At 43.1% G+C, this 19,327-nt stretch overlaps 1 protein-coding gene across 1 annotated transcript; it reads right to left on the reverse strand.

The window, feature by feature from the left end:
- Positions 1-12,933: 12,933 nt before the first annotated feature.
- On the reverse strand, positions 12,934-16,515 carry LOC110699207. Its single transcript, XM_021876698.1, has 3 exons — positions 15,302-16,515; positions 14,772-15,152; positions 12,934-13,851 (listed from the first exon to the last, which is right to left on the reverse strand). Exons 1-3 carry the CDS (start codon positions 15,575-15,577, stop codon positions 13,216-13,218), a joined length of 1,293 nt encoding a protein of 430 aa, XP_021732390.1. The 5' UTR covers positions 15,578-16,515; the 3' UTR covers positions 12,934-13,215.
- Positions 16,516-19,327: the final 2,812 nt, after the last annotated feature.

A 19,327-nucleotide genomic window follows, 5' to 3' on the forward strand; every position in this document is an offset into this window, starting at 1 on the left:
TCCAAGTATTAATGTTGTTTGGGTCCAATTTAGTCAAAATTGGGCCTGGGCACTAAATGATCCAATTAAAAGCCCAAGGTCAAGGTTCAACCCTCCAATTGCTCAAAAGTCAAAGGTCAGCCCACAGAGTAAGCCAATTGGGCCAAAGCCTAACCTCTCCATGTATGATGAGGTATAAAAGCCATCATATTGACACAATCAAAAGGACACATACATTCACATTCCAATTCATATGCTCATTCTGGCATTCAGAAATATTCCACAAAAGCCTCAAGCTACAAACTCTCTTGCATAGTGTCTTCTTTCTACACATTGTACTGACTTTAGCATCGGAGGGGCCTTCCTCGGAAACACCCCCGAGGCTAGTTTACGCGTGTTCACTGTGCAGGAAACCTTCGGCCCAACACAACTTGGATCGAATCCAGTCTTCTCCATTTCAGTGGACCTTCGGCAAGGTCCCATTGTTTTCAACCGAAACAATTTGGCGCCGTCTGTGGGGAAGACTTTCAAAAATCTTTAAGCCAAATTCCTAACCAAGATCATCTTGCAATTATCTTAGCAGCCATGGCTAAGAACCGCAAGAGCAAAAGCCTCCGTCAGGGAGCGGGCGAAAAGCCTAAGACCCCATCGCCCTCGCCGGACCGGAACTCTCCCAAGGGTGCCGGCTCGGGGGGAGGATCACACAAGGAGGATTCCCTATCTCCTATAATGCATGACTCTCACTATAGGCCGGACCACTCTCGGTCTAGCAGGGATCATAGGACATATTCAGTGTCCCAAGGCCAACCATCGGCTGCACGGCCTCATTACCACCCTCGGCCGGGGACCCCTTTGACGGGGCCCAGTTCGGAAGAGGTGGCAAGAGCGCTGGCAGTACTCATGGAGGCAATGAGGGCACAGAATATGCCACCGCCTCGTGATCGAACTCCTCCGCATACCCGGCATCAGCGGAGGAAGTTAGACCATGACGGTGGGAAGCTTCCTTCCTTCCGGGAACTGGAAGACGGGGAGGAGGATTCTTGGAAAAATGAAAAACAGAGGAAAAAGAACTCTCAGTTATTTAAAGGATCCTCATCCTCAAGACCAGCAGCGCATAAGAGCAGCAGCTCAGCTTCTCGGCCAGAATCTACTCGCCGGGAACCCGAGACTGCTCGCAGAAGCGTCCTTGACCGACTCGCGGCCAGGAACCGAGCGTGCGTAGTCGCCTCTCGTTCCCTGCAGCCGAGGCCCAGACTTCCCAGCCAGGGACGAAAACCACTCCTACCTCTCTAAGAGGGCGGAGCGCGGTCCCTTCGGCCAGGAACAAGGGCAAGGCCATTATGCTTCCCGCTAGTTCACCATTCGAGCAATGGATACTGGAAGAGCGCGTACCCACGGTTAAAATACCGTCGCATATCACATATGACGGGACCACGGATCCGAAGGACCACGTGGCCTCGTATGAGACTCATATGCATCTTTGCCCCAGATCCGAGGCGACTTGGTGCAAATATTTCCCAACCACTCTCAAGGGGGTCGCGCAAGCGTGGATCTCCAAGGGAGTAAGGCAAGGCTCCATAACAGGTTGGGATGATCTGTCCTCCAAGTTCAGGAGCAAGTTTTCCACGGCAAACCGCCGAGAGAAGACTACCGCAGAGCTCATGGGTCTGCAACAGGGGGAAACTGAAAGCCTCCGAGACTACCTGACCCGTTTCAGTAACGAGTCATCAAGCGTCTCTCAGCTGGACCAGGGGCTAGCTGTTTTTGCAATGCAGAATGGCCTTCAGCCAGGAAAATTCCTAGACTTCATGGTCATGCATACCCCGCAGACCTTGGAGGAAGCTCTTAGTGCTTCGGATAAGTTCATCCGAGCCGAAGAATGGAATAAAGCAAAAACCCAACCTCAATCCGGGGGAGGGAAACAGAGGCAAATACCTTTGTCTGAAGGCCAAGGCCATAAGGCAAAGGGAAAATCAAAGGCTCCGGAGCCATCTCCGGCCAGCGACCCAAAGAAGGACAGGTTTGCCTCGTACACAGGCAGATATGAGTCCTACACTCCGCTCTCTCTTCCACGCGCCAAAATTTACAGTGTGACGAAGGAGGAGCAGAGTTACCGAAAGCCGAGACCACTCCCAGAGTGGTATCAGCGAAAAAATAAAAATCAGTGGTGTGAGTTCCACGAGTCTTCGGGCCACAACACTGAGGAGTGTATCCAGCTGAAGGACCAGATAGAGGACATGGTCCGGAAGGGATACTTGAAAAAATACATCGCGGATCACCGCGAGAAAAAAGAATCCGAGAGGTTAGCAAAGGACCCTCGGCAGGACCTTGATTTCCCCCGGAAAAACAGTAAAAAACAGGAGGGGAAATTCCCTCCGATCAATGTTATCTCGGGAGGAATATACTCTCGGAGGGAGCACAAGCGTCACCTTAGAGCTTTGACTCACCAGGTGAATAACGCTGACATTCAATCTCCCCAGTCGCCGGTGCCGAACATGACGTTCACAGCCGCCGACTGCCGGGGGATTACGTTCCCTCACGAGGATCCGTTGGTGATCATCGCCACGGTGGCCAACCACGACGTCAGTAAGGTCCTTGTTGACGGTGGCAGCGGAGCAAACATTCTGTTCCGAAAGGCCTACAACCAAATTAAGCTGAAGCCCAAGCACCTTACGCCGGTACCCTATCCGGTATCCGGGTTCAATGGGGCTTCAACTTATCCAGATGGGAAGGTGACACTTCCTGTCACCATCGGTTGCGATGAGGCAGCCCGGAACGTCATAATTGAGTTTTTGGTCATCGATGCTCCTTCAGTGTACAACGTGATTTTGGGGAGACCCATAATTCACGAGATCCAAGGGGTCGTTTCAACTTATCATCAGCTGATGATTTACGTCTCAGACGCCGGCTTCCCCGAAAGGATACAGGGCAACCAAAAAGACGCCCGAAGGTGCAACTACCTCAAGCCATCCAGTAGTCGCCCAGATGACGACAGGGATGAGGAGGAGAAAGAAAAAGAAAGAGAGCCAAGCGCAAAAAAGCCGAAAGGCCTAAGTGCTTCGGCCCAAGGATCCGTGCCCAGAGAAAAAGGTCCCGAAAGGGAGAAGGTTGACTCTTCAGCTGAGCCGCAAGACTCAGAGAGCCAGCCGAAGAACACAAAGACTGGGACACCTGCTGACATTGGCAGCAGACCAGATTCTGAAGAGTCCAGTCCATCGGCAATGGACATGGACCAACAGACTGAAAAAGTTGAGTTGGCCGAAGGAGATGCTGAGAAATGTGTAACAATCGGGATGGACCTTGATCCTAACACCCGTTGTGAACTTATTCAGCTCCTTCGGGATAACAGAGATGTGTTTGCTTTCTCGGCAGCTGATATGCCCGGGATAAGTTCAGACCTCATCTCCCATAAGCTTAATGTTGACCCAGCGTGTCGACTAGTTAAGCAAAAGAAGCGGAATTACTCCGCCAATAAGAACCGAGACATCGCAGCCGAAGTCAAAAAATTATTGGAGGCAGGGTTCATTGAACCTTGCCAATATCCGGAATGGCTGGCAAATGTGGTGATGGTTCAGAAGCCCAATGGTACCTGGAGGATGTGCGTTGATTTCACGGACCTAAATAAGGCTTGTCCAAAGGATTTCTATCCCTTGCCAAGAATCGATCAGCTAGTCGATTCGACAAGTGGCCATGCCTTGCTTAGTTTCATGGACGCATTCTCGGGGTATCATCAGATCTTTATGCACCCCGACGATCGATCCAAGACAGCATTCGTCACGAACGCTGGGGTGTATAATTACAAAATGATGCCCTTCGGATTGAAAAATGCGGGGGCAACCTATCAAAGGCTGGTGGATCAAGTTTTCGCCGATCAAAAGGGCCGAAACATGGAAGTCTATGTTGACGATTCGATCGTCAAAAGCAGAAAACTAGAGGACCATGTAAAGGACCTGGCTGAAACTTTCGCCACCTTGAGAAAGCATCAAATGAAGCTGAATCCGAAGAAGTGTGTCTTCGGCGTGAAGTCAGGGAAATTCCTGGGTTTCATGGTCAGCAAAAGGGGGATTGATGCCAATCCCTCTAAAGTCAAAGCGGCGCTCGACCTTCCTGAGCCGAAAACGAAGCGGGATGTTCAGCGGCTCACCGGAAGAATGGCAGCCCTTTCGAGGTTCATTTCCAGAGCTTCGGATAAGGGGTTACCCTTCTTCAAAGCCCTGAAACTCCCGAAAACAAAAGAGCTTGTTTGGGAGGAAGAGCAAAAAGACGCCTTTCAACAGCTTCGGGAGCATCTGGCTCAGCTCCCAACGCTGGCTAGCCCAGTTGAAGGAGAAACTCTATACCTATATGTGGCCGTTAGCCCAGCCACCATCAGCGCAGTATTGCTGAGGGAAGAGAGTAAGAGTCAGCAACCGATTTATTTCGTCAGTCATACACTGACGGATGCCGAGACCCGCTATCCTCTACTCGAGAAAGTTGCTTTCGCGGTAGCGGTAGCTGCTCGGAAGCTGAGGCCCTATTTTGATTGCCATCAGATAGTGGTCTTAACTGATCAGCCGTTGGAAAAAGTTCTTGGCAAGGTTGAAAAATCCGGTAGGCTAGCCAAGTGGGCTTTTGAGCTCACCGAATTCAGCATCAGCTACCGTCCGAGGGCTGCCATTAAGGCTCAAGCCCTGGCGGATTTCTTGGCCGAATGCTCATACCAAGAAGTGCTGGACAGTGACAAGAAAGTCTGGACCGTGTTTACGGATGGGTCTTCCACCGAAAACGGTTCGGGGGCAGGAGTAGTGATAACTTCTCCCGAGGGCAAATCCTTTGAGTATGCACTAAAATTTTCTTTTAAGGCCTCAAACAATGAAGCCGAGTATGAGGCAGCAATCGCCGGCCTACAATTATGCATCTCCTTGGAAGCCGATCATGTCTGCTTAAAAACAGACTCTCAGCTAGTTGCATATCAGATCAGTGGCAGCTATGAGGCCAAAGAGCCCTCCATGATAGCTTATCTTGCCAAGATCAAATCAGTCATTGCAGAGCTGAAAACTTTTGAGGTTCAGCTGATCCCAAGGGGTCAGAATACTCAGGCCGATGCACTCTCCAAACTTGCTAGTTCATCTTTTACCGAGCTGAACAGGTCTGTATATGTAGAAGTGCGTCGAGTAAGAAGTGTCGACGAAGCACCTGAAGTGTGCTGCGCTGATCCAGAGCCTAGTTGGATGGAACCCATTTTAGCTTTTAAGCTTCGGGGAGAAACTCCTGAGGACAAAGCTTTGGCCTCCAAAATGAAGAGAACCAGCTCTAGGTTCATTGTCTTCAGGGGGGAACTTCTGAAAAAGTCCTTCTCAGCCCCATTGCTGAAATGCGTGGGACCAACAGATGCAGATTATATCCTGCGGGAGATTCACCTCGGCATCTGTGGGAACCACATTGGGGGAAGAACCTTAGCCCACAAGGCATTGAGGGCCGGGTATTACTGGCCCACCATGATCGCAGATGCTAAGGAGCTGGTTCGGAAATGCGAAAAATGTCAAAAATATGCTCCAGTTATCCATCAGCCAGCAAGGGATCTTCAGCCGATCCTTAATCCACTCCCGTTTGCCCAATGGGGATTGGATATACTGGGACCATTTCCAGAGGCTGTGTACCAGAAAAAATGGCTGATAGTTGGTGTCGACTACTTCAGTAAATGGATCGAGGCCGAAGCAGCCTCGAACATTACAGAGCAAACTGTCAGAAAATTTATCTGGCAGAATATCATCACTCGCTTTGGCATCCCGAGAGTATTTGTCTTCGATCATGGGAGGCAATTTGATAACTTACCGCTGAAGCGGTATACAGATCAGTTCGGCATCAGACTGACGTATTCAGCGGTATGCCACCCGCAAAGTAACGGACAAGCCGAAGCAGCAAATAAACAGATCTTAAATGCCCTCAAGAAGAGGGTGGAAGATCAAAAGTCCAAATGGCTAGAGGAGCTCCCTGGAACCCTTTGGTCCCTTCGGACAACTGAAAAAGAGGCAACGGGCCACTCACCTTTTGAACTGGTGTATGGTGCCGAAGCCGTCCTTCCAGTGGAAATTGGCTCTGAGAGCCTTCGAGTGCACCATTTCTCGGCTGAGAATGAGCGACTGATGAGGGAATCTCTCGATTTCCTCGACGAAGTAAGAGACTCAGCTCGAGATAAAATGGCCGCCTATAAGCAGAGAGTCAGCAAATTTTATAACCGAAGGGTCCATGCAAGGCCTCTCAAAATTGGAGATCTTGTCCTTCGGAATGCTGCTGCAGTTCAGAAAGGCCGAATCCATGGGAAGCTCTCAGCTACATGGGAGGGACCTTATGAAATTTATGATGAGCTTCAGCCAGGGACATACCGACTTCGGCAGTTGGATGGAACTGAGTTGAAGAATCACTGGAATGCTGATGTACTGAAAAAATATCATGTGTAAACCCTTCGGGGCAGAACAATCTTTGTAAGTACATTTTGAACTAATGAAAGGCCTTGGAGCCGCCATTTATATAAATATTTACAACTTTTTATCCTTTCAAAATTTTCTTTGTTCTATCTACTCTTTAAGGGTTTTTTATTCAGCCTCGTCTGAAGCCTTCGCCTTCGGGTAACTGGGTTTCAGATTGCTGACAAAACTCGTCTTTTTAAAGAACACTGGTCTTTCAGCTGAAGTCAAACTTCAGTAAGACTTGTTCTCCAAAGACATGAGTCCATGGACAATTCTGGGATATTGCCTTAACTGAGCCTTGTATCCCAGAGAGCCATTATCCGAAACATTGCCTTAAGTTGGCCCTGTGTTTCGGGTATCCATTTTTCAAAGATAGACAGAAAATCAAGGATAACAGCCTTTTTAAATCAGCCTCGTCTGAAACCTTCGCCTTCGGGTAACTGGGTTTCAGATGGCTTATAAAACTCAGTCTTTTTAAAGAACACTGGTCTTTCAGCTGAAATCAAACATCAGTAAGACCTGTTCTCCAAAGACATGAGTCCATGGACAATTCTGGGATATTGCCTTAACTGAGCCTTGTATCCCAGAGAGCCATTATCCGAAACATTGCCTTAAGTTGGCCCTGTGTTTCGGATATGCGTCTTCTTTAAGAACGCTGGTCTTTCAGCTGAAGTCAAACTTCAGTAAGACTTGTTCTAAAGAGGTTAGTCCCAGAAAGCTAATATCCCAAGCATTGCCTTCAGTTGGCCCTGTGTTTCGGATATCCAACTTTCAGACAGTCAATCTTCAGTAAGACTTGTATGCCAGAAGCATTGCCTTCAGTTGGCCCTGTGTTTCGGATACCCATTTTGAAGAAGTTCAGAAATTGCTTATTTAACTGAAGTCATACTTCAATTTCTGTGGGGGCAAGAAGCACTCAGTGCAACTATGTTCGGCAGAGTTGAAGAAAAGAAACAGTAAAGCATTCAAAAGTAAAGCAACTGAAGAAAAGAGCATTAGATTAATATTTCTCAAAAATTGAGCTACAAGTTCAATAATTCAGTATCGGCAGCCGCCCACAAGCGGAAAATAACAGCTGCCGAAATACGTACATAAGCAAAAAAATAAAACTGCTGTACGACAAGGCAAGCTGAAGCAAAAAACAAGGCAAAAAACTCAGAAAGCGGCAAGTCTAAAGTTAAGCACATGATGAACCGCAAGATTCTGAAGACGACTGCCCGAGTTCCTATGCTTCAGCCGGAGGATCAGACTGATCAGCGTTGAGCCCCATGGTGGCCTCAGCCCCAGCAGCAGAAGAAGCGGGCTTTGCACTTTGCCGAGCCTCCCTTTCCCTCTGCTCAGCTTCCAACTCCAGTCTTTCAGCTTCCTCTTCGGCTTCCTCAGCCTTAAGAATTTCAGCTTCAGCTGGAGTTGCATACTTCATGTGAGGGTCTTCGGGATTCTGGACCCACTCAGCACATTTAGACCAGTCCAGTTTCGGCTCAGCATGAAGGCAGACTCTTCGGCATACTCGGAATCCGTTTCTGAAACCCATCTCATATTCCTCTTGGGTGTAAACACGGACTTTGAGTAAAGCCTCAGCATCAGCCAGCTTCTTCTGGGTCTCCTCCAAGTCTTCCTTGGATTTCTTCAGCTCATCAGCGACTTTGGAGGAGGAACCCTTCAGCTCATTCAGCTCTTGCTGAATTTGAAAAGCCTTTGTCTGAGCCTGGGCCACTTCAACTTTCTGGATCAGCAATTGATCCTCAGCCTCTTGGAATTTAGCTCTTTGGGCTTCAGCAGCAGCAGCAGCCTCTGAGAGTTGGACGTCTTTGGCCAGGAGCAACTCTTCAGCAGCCATTCGGCTGGTTTCAAGAGCCTCTAGACGCTGCTGCACTTCAGCTTGTGCAGCAGTTCCTTCTTGAATTCGGCTCTCAATGGCAGCCTTGAATTTGGAGACGTCCACTCCCATATGCTCCTGGAGGAATTTTTCCCCTTCCATCAGTGGGGGAAAAACCTCCTTCTCCATAGCATCGCAGAAGGTTTTCAGGGCTTCGGCAGCTTTTTTACCGTACTCCTCAACCTCCTGCTGCTTCTCTTCAGCTGCTGCTTGCTTCAACTTAGCAAGCTTAACTTCCTCCTCAGCTACCTTCTTTTCGTGCACAGCAGCGTCTACCCTATCTTGCAGGGTATCTATCAGCTCTACAGTGAGAGTCTGATTGTGCACGAACTGAAAACAGGAAGACAAAAAAAAATAAATAATAATAAGTAAAAAAAAAAAAAAAAATATATTTAAAGAGCTGAATTTCGGAGGAAATGAAGGAAAATTACCTGCATCATCAGCAGTTGGTTGGACCTGGCTGGGTCAGGAACTGATCTACTGGATTCGCCCATCCCAGCAGTGGCCTTCAGCGACCAGATCCTTGCCCTGTCTACTTCGGACATGCCACCAAAATTGCCGAAGTAGGCTGCAGCTCCTTCTCGGTTTTGACCCCATATGAGGTCCCAGATGTGATCTGGGATTGGAATTCGGGGGCCGAGAAACCCATTTCTCCAGAATGCAGAGTCTGGAAAGAAGGGAAGGACGACGATGGAGCTTGATTAGCTTTGGTTGTCTCAGCATCGTCCTTCTCAGAGGAGTCAATTACTATGACCTCCTCTTCTTCAGGGGTGAGGACGAAAGCCTCAACCTCTCTTGCGATATCTGCCGTGAAGCCCTCAGCACTGGACATCACGACATCTTTATTTTCGTGCTCAGCAGCACTCTTCTTGATTTCTTCTTGGACCCCTCCCTTAGGTTCGGGAGTTCTCTGATCCACCTCCATCTCAGGAGGTGGCGGAGGGGTCTTTTGAGGAGATTGGGGTGTTGGCTGGGGAACCCTCGGCGATCCATTGCCTTCCTCAGGTTCCCTTATTGCGACGCCGATGGTCATCGGCCTCTGCTGAAAGTCATGAGGGCCGATGATGGCCATCCTTCGGCGCCTTTTCAGAAGGGGCTGCTCGTCCATATCTGAGTCTGAAGACTCTTGTATTTGATCTTCGGGACGAACAGGAGCTTTGCCTTCTCTGTGTCTGTTACTCTCTTCAGACTGTAACAGACAGGGGGAAGAAGAGTGTGAGTAAAAAAAAAAAAAAAAAAAAAAAGAAGAAGAAATGAAAAGAAAAAAAGTTGTCTGAAGCTCACCGAGGTTTTCAGCAAAGCCTCGTCTTCTTCAGCTGCTCTAGCTGCAGCTTCGGCCTCAGCAGCTCTGGAGGACCCTTCTCCTCCTTCGCAAGCCTCAAGTACTCGTGCAACCTCTTCGGCTGTGCGGGCAGCTTCAGCTTCTTCGTTCAGCAGCTGAAACCAAGGGTCTCTCTTCTTCCACCAAGGCTTCTGCCTCTGATACAGAGCAACAGCCTCAATTTGGAAGTGGGAAGAATCCAGATGAACTTCCCTATGCCTCGGCTCAGTGATAGACGGGGCCCGTTCAGTTACAACTCGCTCTCGGTTAACACCAAGACGAGCGTAGTTAATACCAACGTTGGTCTCGTCCCGCTCTGAAAAAAGGAAAGGGAAAAAAGTTTAGCTCAGATATGTCGGCACAGCATAAAAAAAAGCAAAGCAAGAGAAGAAAAAGAGGTAGTTAAAAAGCCTCGGCCCCAGCCGAAGAAGCTTACCATCCTTAAACTTTCGGCTGAGGCCAACAGCTGCTAGCATATTCTCTTGGAAAACGTAATGCGTATCGGGGAGCCAAGTCTCCGGGATATGCTGCATTCGACCACTTCCCCCCGGGTTCGGCAGCTTGCCGAAGATATGTTGCTGATCCAGGTTCGGATCCGCCCCGTTATCTGCGGGGGGACCTAGACTTCCCATTTCGGGATCAGGCTCAGCTAAGTACCGGGGAGCGCTGAAGACGCAAGGGTGGCCCGGATCTGTGGGTGCCCTAACCCAAATCCATTGACCTCTCCAGTCTTTGTCTGAAGAGTCATTTGGCCACATGGTCAAATATTGGGGCCGGGACTCAATCCGATACCACCCCGAACCATGGCTTCCGTGCCCACTTTGAATATTTGGCACTAGCCGATGGAGCTTTCTGAAGCAGTGCAGGTTCGGCACATATTTGAAGAACTTGCAGACCCATAAGTATGTCATCACCCTTCGGATGCTGGTGGGGGTTAGCTGACATAGGGAAATGTTGTAATGGATCAGCAAGTCTCGGACGAAAACGTCCAAAGGGAACCTCAGCCCATACTGAAGCTGTCTCGTGTACACCCCCACATACCCCGGGGGTGGACGATGGATTCTATCGGATGCTGAGGGCATTCGGCACCAATATCCATCAGCTTCAAAAATGCCGTAGTGCAACTCAATTTGCTCGGCAAATCGATATTGATCGGCGTTCTCTACCCACCATGAGTAGGGGCGGTTCTTTATCATGGCCGAAGCGACTTCGGCATTCTCCCACTCTGAAAACCCAGGGAGGATATCCCAAAGGACAGCGGGAATTTCATCATCCCGTCCAGAAGCACTCGGCTCATCCGTTCTTTGAGGAGGAGCCGAGGAAAGGGGAGTCGCCCTAATCCCTTCAGCAGGGTCAGACTCCGGCCTTTGGCCATTCCAGGTCCCAATCCTGTTCCTAGGATCGGGAATCGGCCTTGCTCTTCTTGGAGCACGGGCTCTACCTCTAACTCCTCTTGCCATGGATTATTTCGAAGAGAAAAGTCGAAAGAAAAGGGGAAGGAGTTCGAATTCGAAGAAAAATAAACTGAAATCAAAGGAATTTACCTTAATCTGAAGCGAAAGTTGCCGATTTACGAGTTCGTAGTGGCAAGTCTCAGTTTCTAAGCTCAATGCTCGGGGAATTTGCGAAGTTTTTATGCGGGTTCTTGGTTTCTCTCTCGAAGAATTCTGGGTTTGTGTTGGTGAATAAGTGAGGAGAATGACGCGCCTCTGTTTATATCTCCAGGTACGGGATACGAAGAGTCTGTGCTTTAATTTCTCTTAAATACCCACTAAGTAACCATTAAACACATGTCTTGTGATTAAACTGCCCATTATCCGTCCAACTTCCGCAAATCATTAACCGTTGTTATCTCATTAATTACGGTTTAAATTCAAATTTTTGGATCAATTAAATCATTTACTTCCCTCCTTTTCTGAGTTAAATCAAACCCGACCCGTCATCCTTCCAAATCGGGTCTGGGGGGCAAGTTGTTTGGGTCCAATTTAGTCAAAATTGGGCCTGGGCACTAAATGATCCAATTAAAAGCCCAAGGTCAAGGTTCAACCCTCCAACTGCTCAAAAGTCAAAGGTCAGCCCACAGAGTAAGCCAATTGGGCCAAAGCCCAACCTCTCCATGTATGATGAGGTATAAAAGCCATCATATTGACACAATCAAAAGGACACATACATTCACATTCCAATTCATATGCTCATTCTGGCATTCAGAAATATTCCACAAAAGCCTCAAGCTACAAACTCTCTTGCATAGTGTCTTCCTTCTACACATTGTACTGACTTTAGCATCGGAGGGGCCTTCCTCGGAAACACCCCCGAGGCTAGTTTACGCGTGTTCACTGTGCAGGAAACCTTCGGCCCAACACAACTTGGATCGAATCCAGTCTTCTCCATTTCAGTGGACCTTCGGCAAGGTCCCATTGTTTTCAACCGAAACAAATGTTAATTATGAAATTTAGTCCTTGATCTTTGAATTTACTGTTATGTTCTTCTATGTTTGTACTCAGTTGTTTTTTTATCTTGGTTTCTATCTTTCATTATTCGTTTATTTATACTTAAATGTCTTTCATATAGCAACATAGCACATTTAACCATTGAAAAGTCTTCCAAATTATACAGCCTTTACGTATTCTATAGTTATAGACTTATAGCCACTTGTGCTAACTAAAAATTAATCCAACCTATACTCAATTTTTCATGATCCAAAACAAAGCTGATTTGAAATGGACTAGACTTGATTAACGCAATTCCCATCAACAAGGACACAGTAAGTTATGGGCTTTTAATTTGAAGTTGATTAGAAAGTGAAATTAGCCTTACAGCCTTACCAAAAGATGACCATCACCCAAATGGACGTGCCCTAAAGTATGACCCCACCTGTATTTGAATTGACCCTACTACTACTGCTTGAAGTTATGCTATGCCTAATAATGGCAAAAGTTATACAGTTTATAGGGTTCATGGACTGGTGGAAAAACAGCTACAGAGGAAATATACTAGATGAGGTATTACAAAATACCTTCCTTTTGATTTTTGATATAATTGTGTTCTTTTGTAATTGTAAATTAGTGGTATGCTGAGTATTACAGTATTGCTTTACTGCCTTTTATTTTGTTGTGCAATTTTAATTTTACAAATAGTATGTCAATTACTAGCATTGCTAGATTGTTACACTGCACGGACATAATTACTTCATAGAAAAAGTATCTTAGATTCTATTTCTCACAAAAGAATGAACAAAAATGAGGGTCATTTGAACGTTTTCTACGTTGAAAGAACAATTTACTTTCAATTAGTGAATCAAAATATATATAGATCATGACATAAATTCCGAGAGGCCTAGACTTCCATAAAACACAAGCCTTTAAGAAAGTCCTCTACCGGAAACTATAACTTGTGTATAGCTACATCATGGAACGTGAATGTCCAGTCGTGACTAACTTGGTCAATCAGTTGGGAAGGTCTATACATGTGATGCTCAGCTTTTGTTGAGCAGTCCTAGATTTCCTGTTAGTCATGGCTGTACAATTCACTCGGGTAATTTCATATGTACAGAAAGATGCACAAAATTGATGGTTGGGATTGGGAGTTTACATCCTTTCGCTCCCATCCAGATTCTCTGAATGATGATCGTCGACAGCAGCAACCTTAGCTGTGCTAACCTTTGTGTTTGCAGCCTTTGGTGCACATAGCGTTTTAGTGGTTGGTTTTATGGTGCTTGGCACAACAGTCGTGAATCCTTCATCCTCTTTTTTTAGGTCAGCGGGGGGTAAGAAACAATCCATGGACAGTCCTTTGATGTTGAAGTCCACTTCTTCAATGGTCCAAACCTCCTCCATACGCGTTCTTGAATGATTGTCAGAGTTCTCCCCATATCTAAACAATGAGACTGAAGTTTTTCCGGCATGTGCTATGTTAACACCATCTATTGTTTGGTAGTCTTGGATATGGGACTCCATCGTGGTCTCCCAGAAAATGCTATCACTCTTCGAAGTCTTTATTCTTAGAAGGTGAGTGTCCTCTAACTGGATCAAAAGTCCTGTCCTTTGGCTGAAGTAGCCCCAAACTGTGTGGCGGATTATCTCTACATTGCTGCTGCTCCTTGCTTCAAGTGTTGAGGGATTGGCTTCTAGCTTTAGCACGAAGCAATCTTCGTCGTGTACTACTTTCTCGCCAATGCAGAGAGCATTAGTGAATAGATTTGCTGTCATTCTCGGATCAAGACCCTACAAAAAATTTCCATTTGCTGATTAGTTCATGACATTCGAGATGTAATTAGCTTTGATGAAGTTACCATCCACAGTAAGAGTAAAGATAAATCAAATCAAGGATAAATTATACACTTTATCAACTTTCAATATATGAGCACAACTCCTCACCTTCAAGATTCAGACTAGTCAACAACCAATTTTCAAAAGAAAGGGAAGAAAATGCTGTTGGTTGGTGAATAAAGAAAGCACTCTAGAGTTTGAGGGCCTTAGTTCTAAAAGTCAAAAGCAAGCCCAATGCAAAAGTGTACTACCCAATAAGCAATAACAAAGCTGATTGAATAATTGAATATGATGCAAAAGAAAATGTTGCAATTAACCCTGTTTCCTAGAGTAAATTGGGTTGTTAGAGCTTAAGGTAACAAATAAACAGCAATTAACAATCTGTCATGATGATAATCTTAATAAATGAAAACAATAATATTAGACGATATCAATCTTAATATGATTATTAGACAGTTCATTATTTAGACATTACAAAATAATCAAGTAGCCTCTAATGGCAACACACATAATTACATAATTTCAATCATTTCAAAAGACAGCCAAAAACGAGTAGAATCTCAATCATGCAATAGTTGTCAATAACCCACTAATTGATATAGAATTAAACTTTAAAGCATGCAACCACATGATCAAGATTTTCTTTTAGATAAAATCAAAAATTCAAAATATATACTACTATAGGATTTACTAATGTAAATGATCATTGTAATAATATGAACAGAATTTCACTAAAAAGGACATAATCAAACAAATCATACAATTAAGATAAGTTATACTTAATATCATTATCCATACAGACACTGCATCATATCTTACTAAGAACAGAATGAAATGGATTATAGGCGTAACCGGAGACCGGAGTGTAAGTATACCTGTAATGAACGTCTGAGAGGTCGCGGCGGGCCTCGGGAGGCGTGGGAGTTGTGCCAAGGTGTCTGCCTCCAAGCAACCTTCCCATCACTCCCAGCACTAATCTTAGTACCAGAAACAACCAACTCTAAGCACCACAAATCAGGCTTCTTTTGCCATAAAACAAATCCACCAACTTCACCACCATTCTTGGCTCCTTTAACCTTCACCACCTTATTATCCGCTTTCGGGTTATTCACTGATAACCCTTCGCCTGCACTGAATTCTGACGCTGTCATCTTCACCTTTCCCATTGCATACATACTGTCAATCGAATTCAAAGCATGCTCTCCTCCCATTGCTGCAATGTACTGATGAATTATGTATTTCGCCATTGATGATTCCTGTAAAACATTTCATCGAACACAAACGATCAATAATCTGTCTATTTTTTCATTGAAGCATTTTATCGAACAATTAATGGGAAAACAAGAACCCCAGAAACCCAGAAAAAGAAAACAGAGAATCAATCAAGAGGGTTTGTAAAACTTACGATTGGGTGATCTTTGATGCATTTGTTAACCTTATGATCAGCAGGAATTGGGAGAGGGATCAATGGAGCACCAATTACACCAAGAAGAAGCTGAATTTGAGAGTTTCTATCAGCAAAAGGTAAACTAGCAGGAGCTCTACCAGGGTTAGTTTTCATCCAAGATTTCATATTAGGCCATTTATTCTTAGCAGAAGGAAACATTTCTTCAGGAATTGGGACTTCTAATACAGTTTCAAGCCCATCTTCTCTGTCAAAATTAGGGCAAAGTGTCCTCATATTATCCAACAATTAAGGTTTACAGAAACAGGGGATGATGAAAAAACAGAGAACCCAGAAAAATTAAAATAGAGAGAGATTGAAGAGAGAGAAAGAGAGAGTGAAAATTGGAGAAAAAAAGTTGAAAGATTGATTTGTTTAAAAGAGAGAAAAGAAGTAGGAAGTGAAAGTGATGGGTGTAGTTTAATTAACGTGCAAAGAGCTAATCAATTTTCTGTTTTTAAGGGAAGGAAATCGTGAAGGCACGCCTCTCTCTCTTCTTTATCTTCTACCGCCTGCTCGGTTTATTATATACGGAGTATAAATCTTCCCGAGGGATATCCAGTGTACTCGGGATCATGGTAGGCGCGCAATAACACGTGTTGTTGAGCGATTCATAGAGGGTAATGGTGTAGACGAGATTTAATATTGTTATGTTTGAGTCGTATTATTGTATTGTGATTTGCGAGTGTATTTATTTAAAAGGATTGGTTAGGGATAGATGACAATATAGTGAGAAATTGTAAATGGAAAAGTTGCTGCTTGATTGACGGCAATTGACTGTATGTGCACGTTCAAGTAGCGGTTGGAGATGGACATGAAATTAAAATTTATATTTTGATTGAATAGGTTTTTATTTATTTTTTTTTTTTTTTGAATGGTTGATTGAATAGGTTTATGTATCTTAATTGAATTTTATAGACCTTAATATGGTATGGTGGGCTATTAATCCTATTATGCTATTGGCTAATTATATGGTGGGGCTAATGTAAACAAAGTTTGACTTGGCATTTGGAAAATTTAAAGATCTTTCCCACTCAATTTATTTTATAATCCATAAGGCATGAAAGATTTTGCTCATTCACAAAACTTTGGAGAGTAAAAAATTCAAACTTTTTTCATTTGCTTAGTAGTCAAAGAGTTCAAATGTGTTTATGGTTGTTTTCTCACTCCCCACTTTGTCAATATAATAATATATAATTATTAAAATAAGAATAATCAGATAGCAATTGTTTTCGTTAGGGACTTAGAGGACCATGAAACGTCAGATTTTGGATGTATAGTCTTGAATACGAATTATTCAATTTTGTTCATTTTTTCATGTGATATAAGAAGGGAATATGATTGCCCATAGATTAGCTAAAACAAGGTCTAGATTTGGAGAATTGAAAAGAAGTTTAGAACAAGTTCTGAATGATTTTATTTTGGATGAAAGTTAATCGTGATTTCTGGTCTAGAAATATGTATGCACTCTTATGGAAACTTTGATCTAAGTACCTATTTAGGTAATTAGATAGCTTAAATTGAAAGTATTTTCATTTAACTTTCTCTAATGTTTCACATGAGAGTAAGAAAAATTAATAATTAAATAGCTATTGTTCAAGCCTAGTAGTATAATGCATTAATGCACCATTATAATTCACAATTGCACTTCTAGAGTCTATACTAGCTATCGGTTTTAGAGATGGTAATGAGCCTCGCTTGAACCTTACAATAGTTGCATATGATATACGATTATACCCCAATGTATCTTGCTCTTGTTCAAGTGATAATCATGTCAAACAACTAACAAAAATATAAAATATATTCAAAGTTTTCAAGTGAAAACATTATTATTAAGAAAACATTATTATTACATACATGGCTATAGATCAATAAAACATGCCTAGATCCACAAAACGAATGTTATTCTAGGTATTGGTAAGTCCTAAGAAATAATTGAAAAGTGAGTTACAAATAAAGCTTGAATTCATAGTAAGCAAATCTTGTCCAAATGAAGATAATGTGAGAAAAATCTTGTAACAGAAATAGAACCTAAATTCAATGTCTTAGGAATTATTGAAAGTATCAAGTATATATAAAACTTGAAATCCATAGATTTTGTCCTTGTCTCTCAAATTCATAACAAATGGCACCTTCAAATGTTCAAATTAAGACCTATCCTTAAAAATTAAGGGGTGCAACGTGCAATTGCAACACCCAAGAATAAATGAGAGAGAAATTAGAATTAAGATTAGATAGAAATAAGTAGTGATTTAGAGATTAAGTAACCAATAATATGTCGGCTACCCATGCTTGCTGGAGGGTGCCTAAACATGTGGCCGCCTTACTTCATTGTATATTATGTGTCCATCAAGAACATGCTGCTTCGCGACAAACTAAACTATTTCATACTATGTCCTATTCTTGCGGTGACTCCATTTCGATCTTTTGGGCTAGGTTAAAGGTTTCTATCCAAATTACTTCTTACAAGTATAAAAAATAATATTATAATGTATTTTAATTAGTTTTATATCTATAAACTTGAACTACAAACTACAAACTACAAAGCATAGGCTATGTATGTTCCATGTAATTATTTTGATAGGAAGATCATGGCTTGATTATGTTTTCGCCAATTTAATTACACATTTCAACCTTAAGAGTGGAGTTGATTAAAGGGTCAAATTGAGCCAGATGTCGGACTTTTTTTATCTAGCAAAATTCATCAGATTTGAAATTTCTACCCAATCAATATGTAAAATCAATCGAGGCAGATATGCAATCATTTTTTATTCTTAAAGTATAGGAATAAGAGAAGGGGCAGGATGTGATTCTTATGATTTTATTTATTAAATTTTTTTTTTGTAAGCCACTAAACATAAATACTTTTATATAAGTAAATGATGTGATCAAAAGAATATTTTTATAGTAATGTTACTTTAGTTTGGGGAAGGGCATTATATATACGAATTGGCTAATTAGTAATTTGGGTGACTAATCTTCTAATTAATTGAAATCGGCTAGGCTATCATGTCATGAAATGCTTTGATTAAGACCTAGTGAAAGACTTAGCTCATGAAAAAAATTAGAATCGGTGGTTGCCAATCATGCAATGCACGTTCTCTTAGGGGAAAAAACCCAAAGCATATTTGTCCCCTTTATTCCTCTTGGGGTGAAGGCGACATGAGAGTAGGAGACCATGTAGATTGTTGATGTCTCTTTCCTACAAGTCAAGAATAGCTTATTTATTTTAGACAAATTGTTGTTAGAAACAAAAATTAAGAACATAACATTAATTAATTAAGTTGCATTAATTTCATTAGAACTGGTTTTAATTGGCTTTTCATGACTCCATGTTGTACTACTTGTACTTGTTTCTATGTATCACCGTCTTCGTTTGGTAAGTTATCGCATCTTCATATAAGAAGTAGATGAGGCCATTGCTTTAGTTTTTTGGTGAGATAGCTAGTTTACCTAAAGAGCCAAGGACGATATTAAACACTTTTACTGTTTTATATTTCCTCGATCTATACTTTATATTATGTTATTCATTTTAACTTGATTTAGCACTTTATAATTAATAGGTTAAATTTATTTCGGTTATAACGTCTTCTTAAAATAACAAAGAAAACTAATTCAAATATAATTTTATGACGAATAAGTAAACTAAAATCATGAAGAATGTGGGTCATCTTTAACCATTATTTTTAGCTTTTATATGGAGAGAGAACTACAATAAGATGCATTGATCATGACAATAAATTCTTTGTTAAGGTAATCCGGACAAAAGTGTTTTTAAAGTTTATGAAATCAATGCTGATCTTTCTTAATACTTGTCATTTTCGATACAATTAACGGCTGCATTGATTTGCAAACTAATATAAGATTATGTAAAGGTTCCTTTAAGTCTTTAACCGAACACATGAAGCTAACCTTGGATCATACGACAGCTTGGGCTAGCAAGGAAAGAAAAGTGTATCTTACCCGCAAGCAATGCAAATGCAAGAA

The sequence above is a fragment of the Chenopodium quinoa genome, unplaced genomic scaffold (genome assembly GCF_001683475.1).
Source record: "Chenopodium quinoa cultivar QQ74 unplaced genomic scaffold, ASM168347v1, whole genome shotgun sequence".
In the NCBI taxonomy this organism is placed as follows: domain Eukaryota; kingdom Viridiplantae; phylum Streptophyta; class Magnoliopsida; order Caryophyllales; family Amaranthaceae; genus Chenopodium; species Chenopodium quinoa.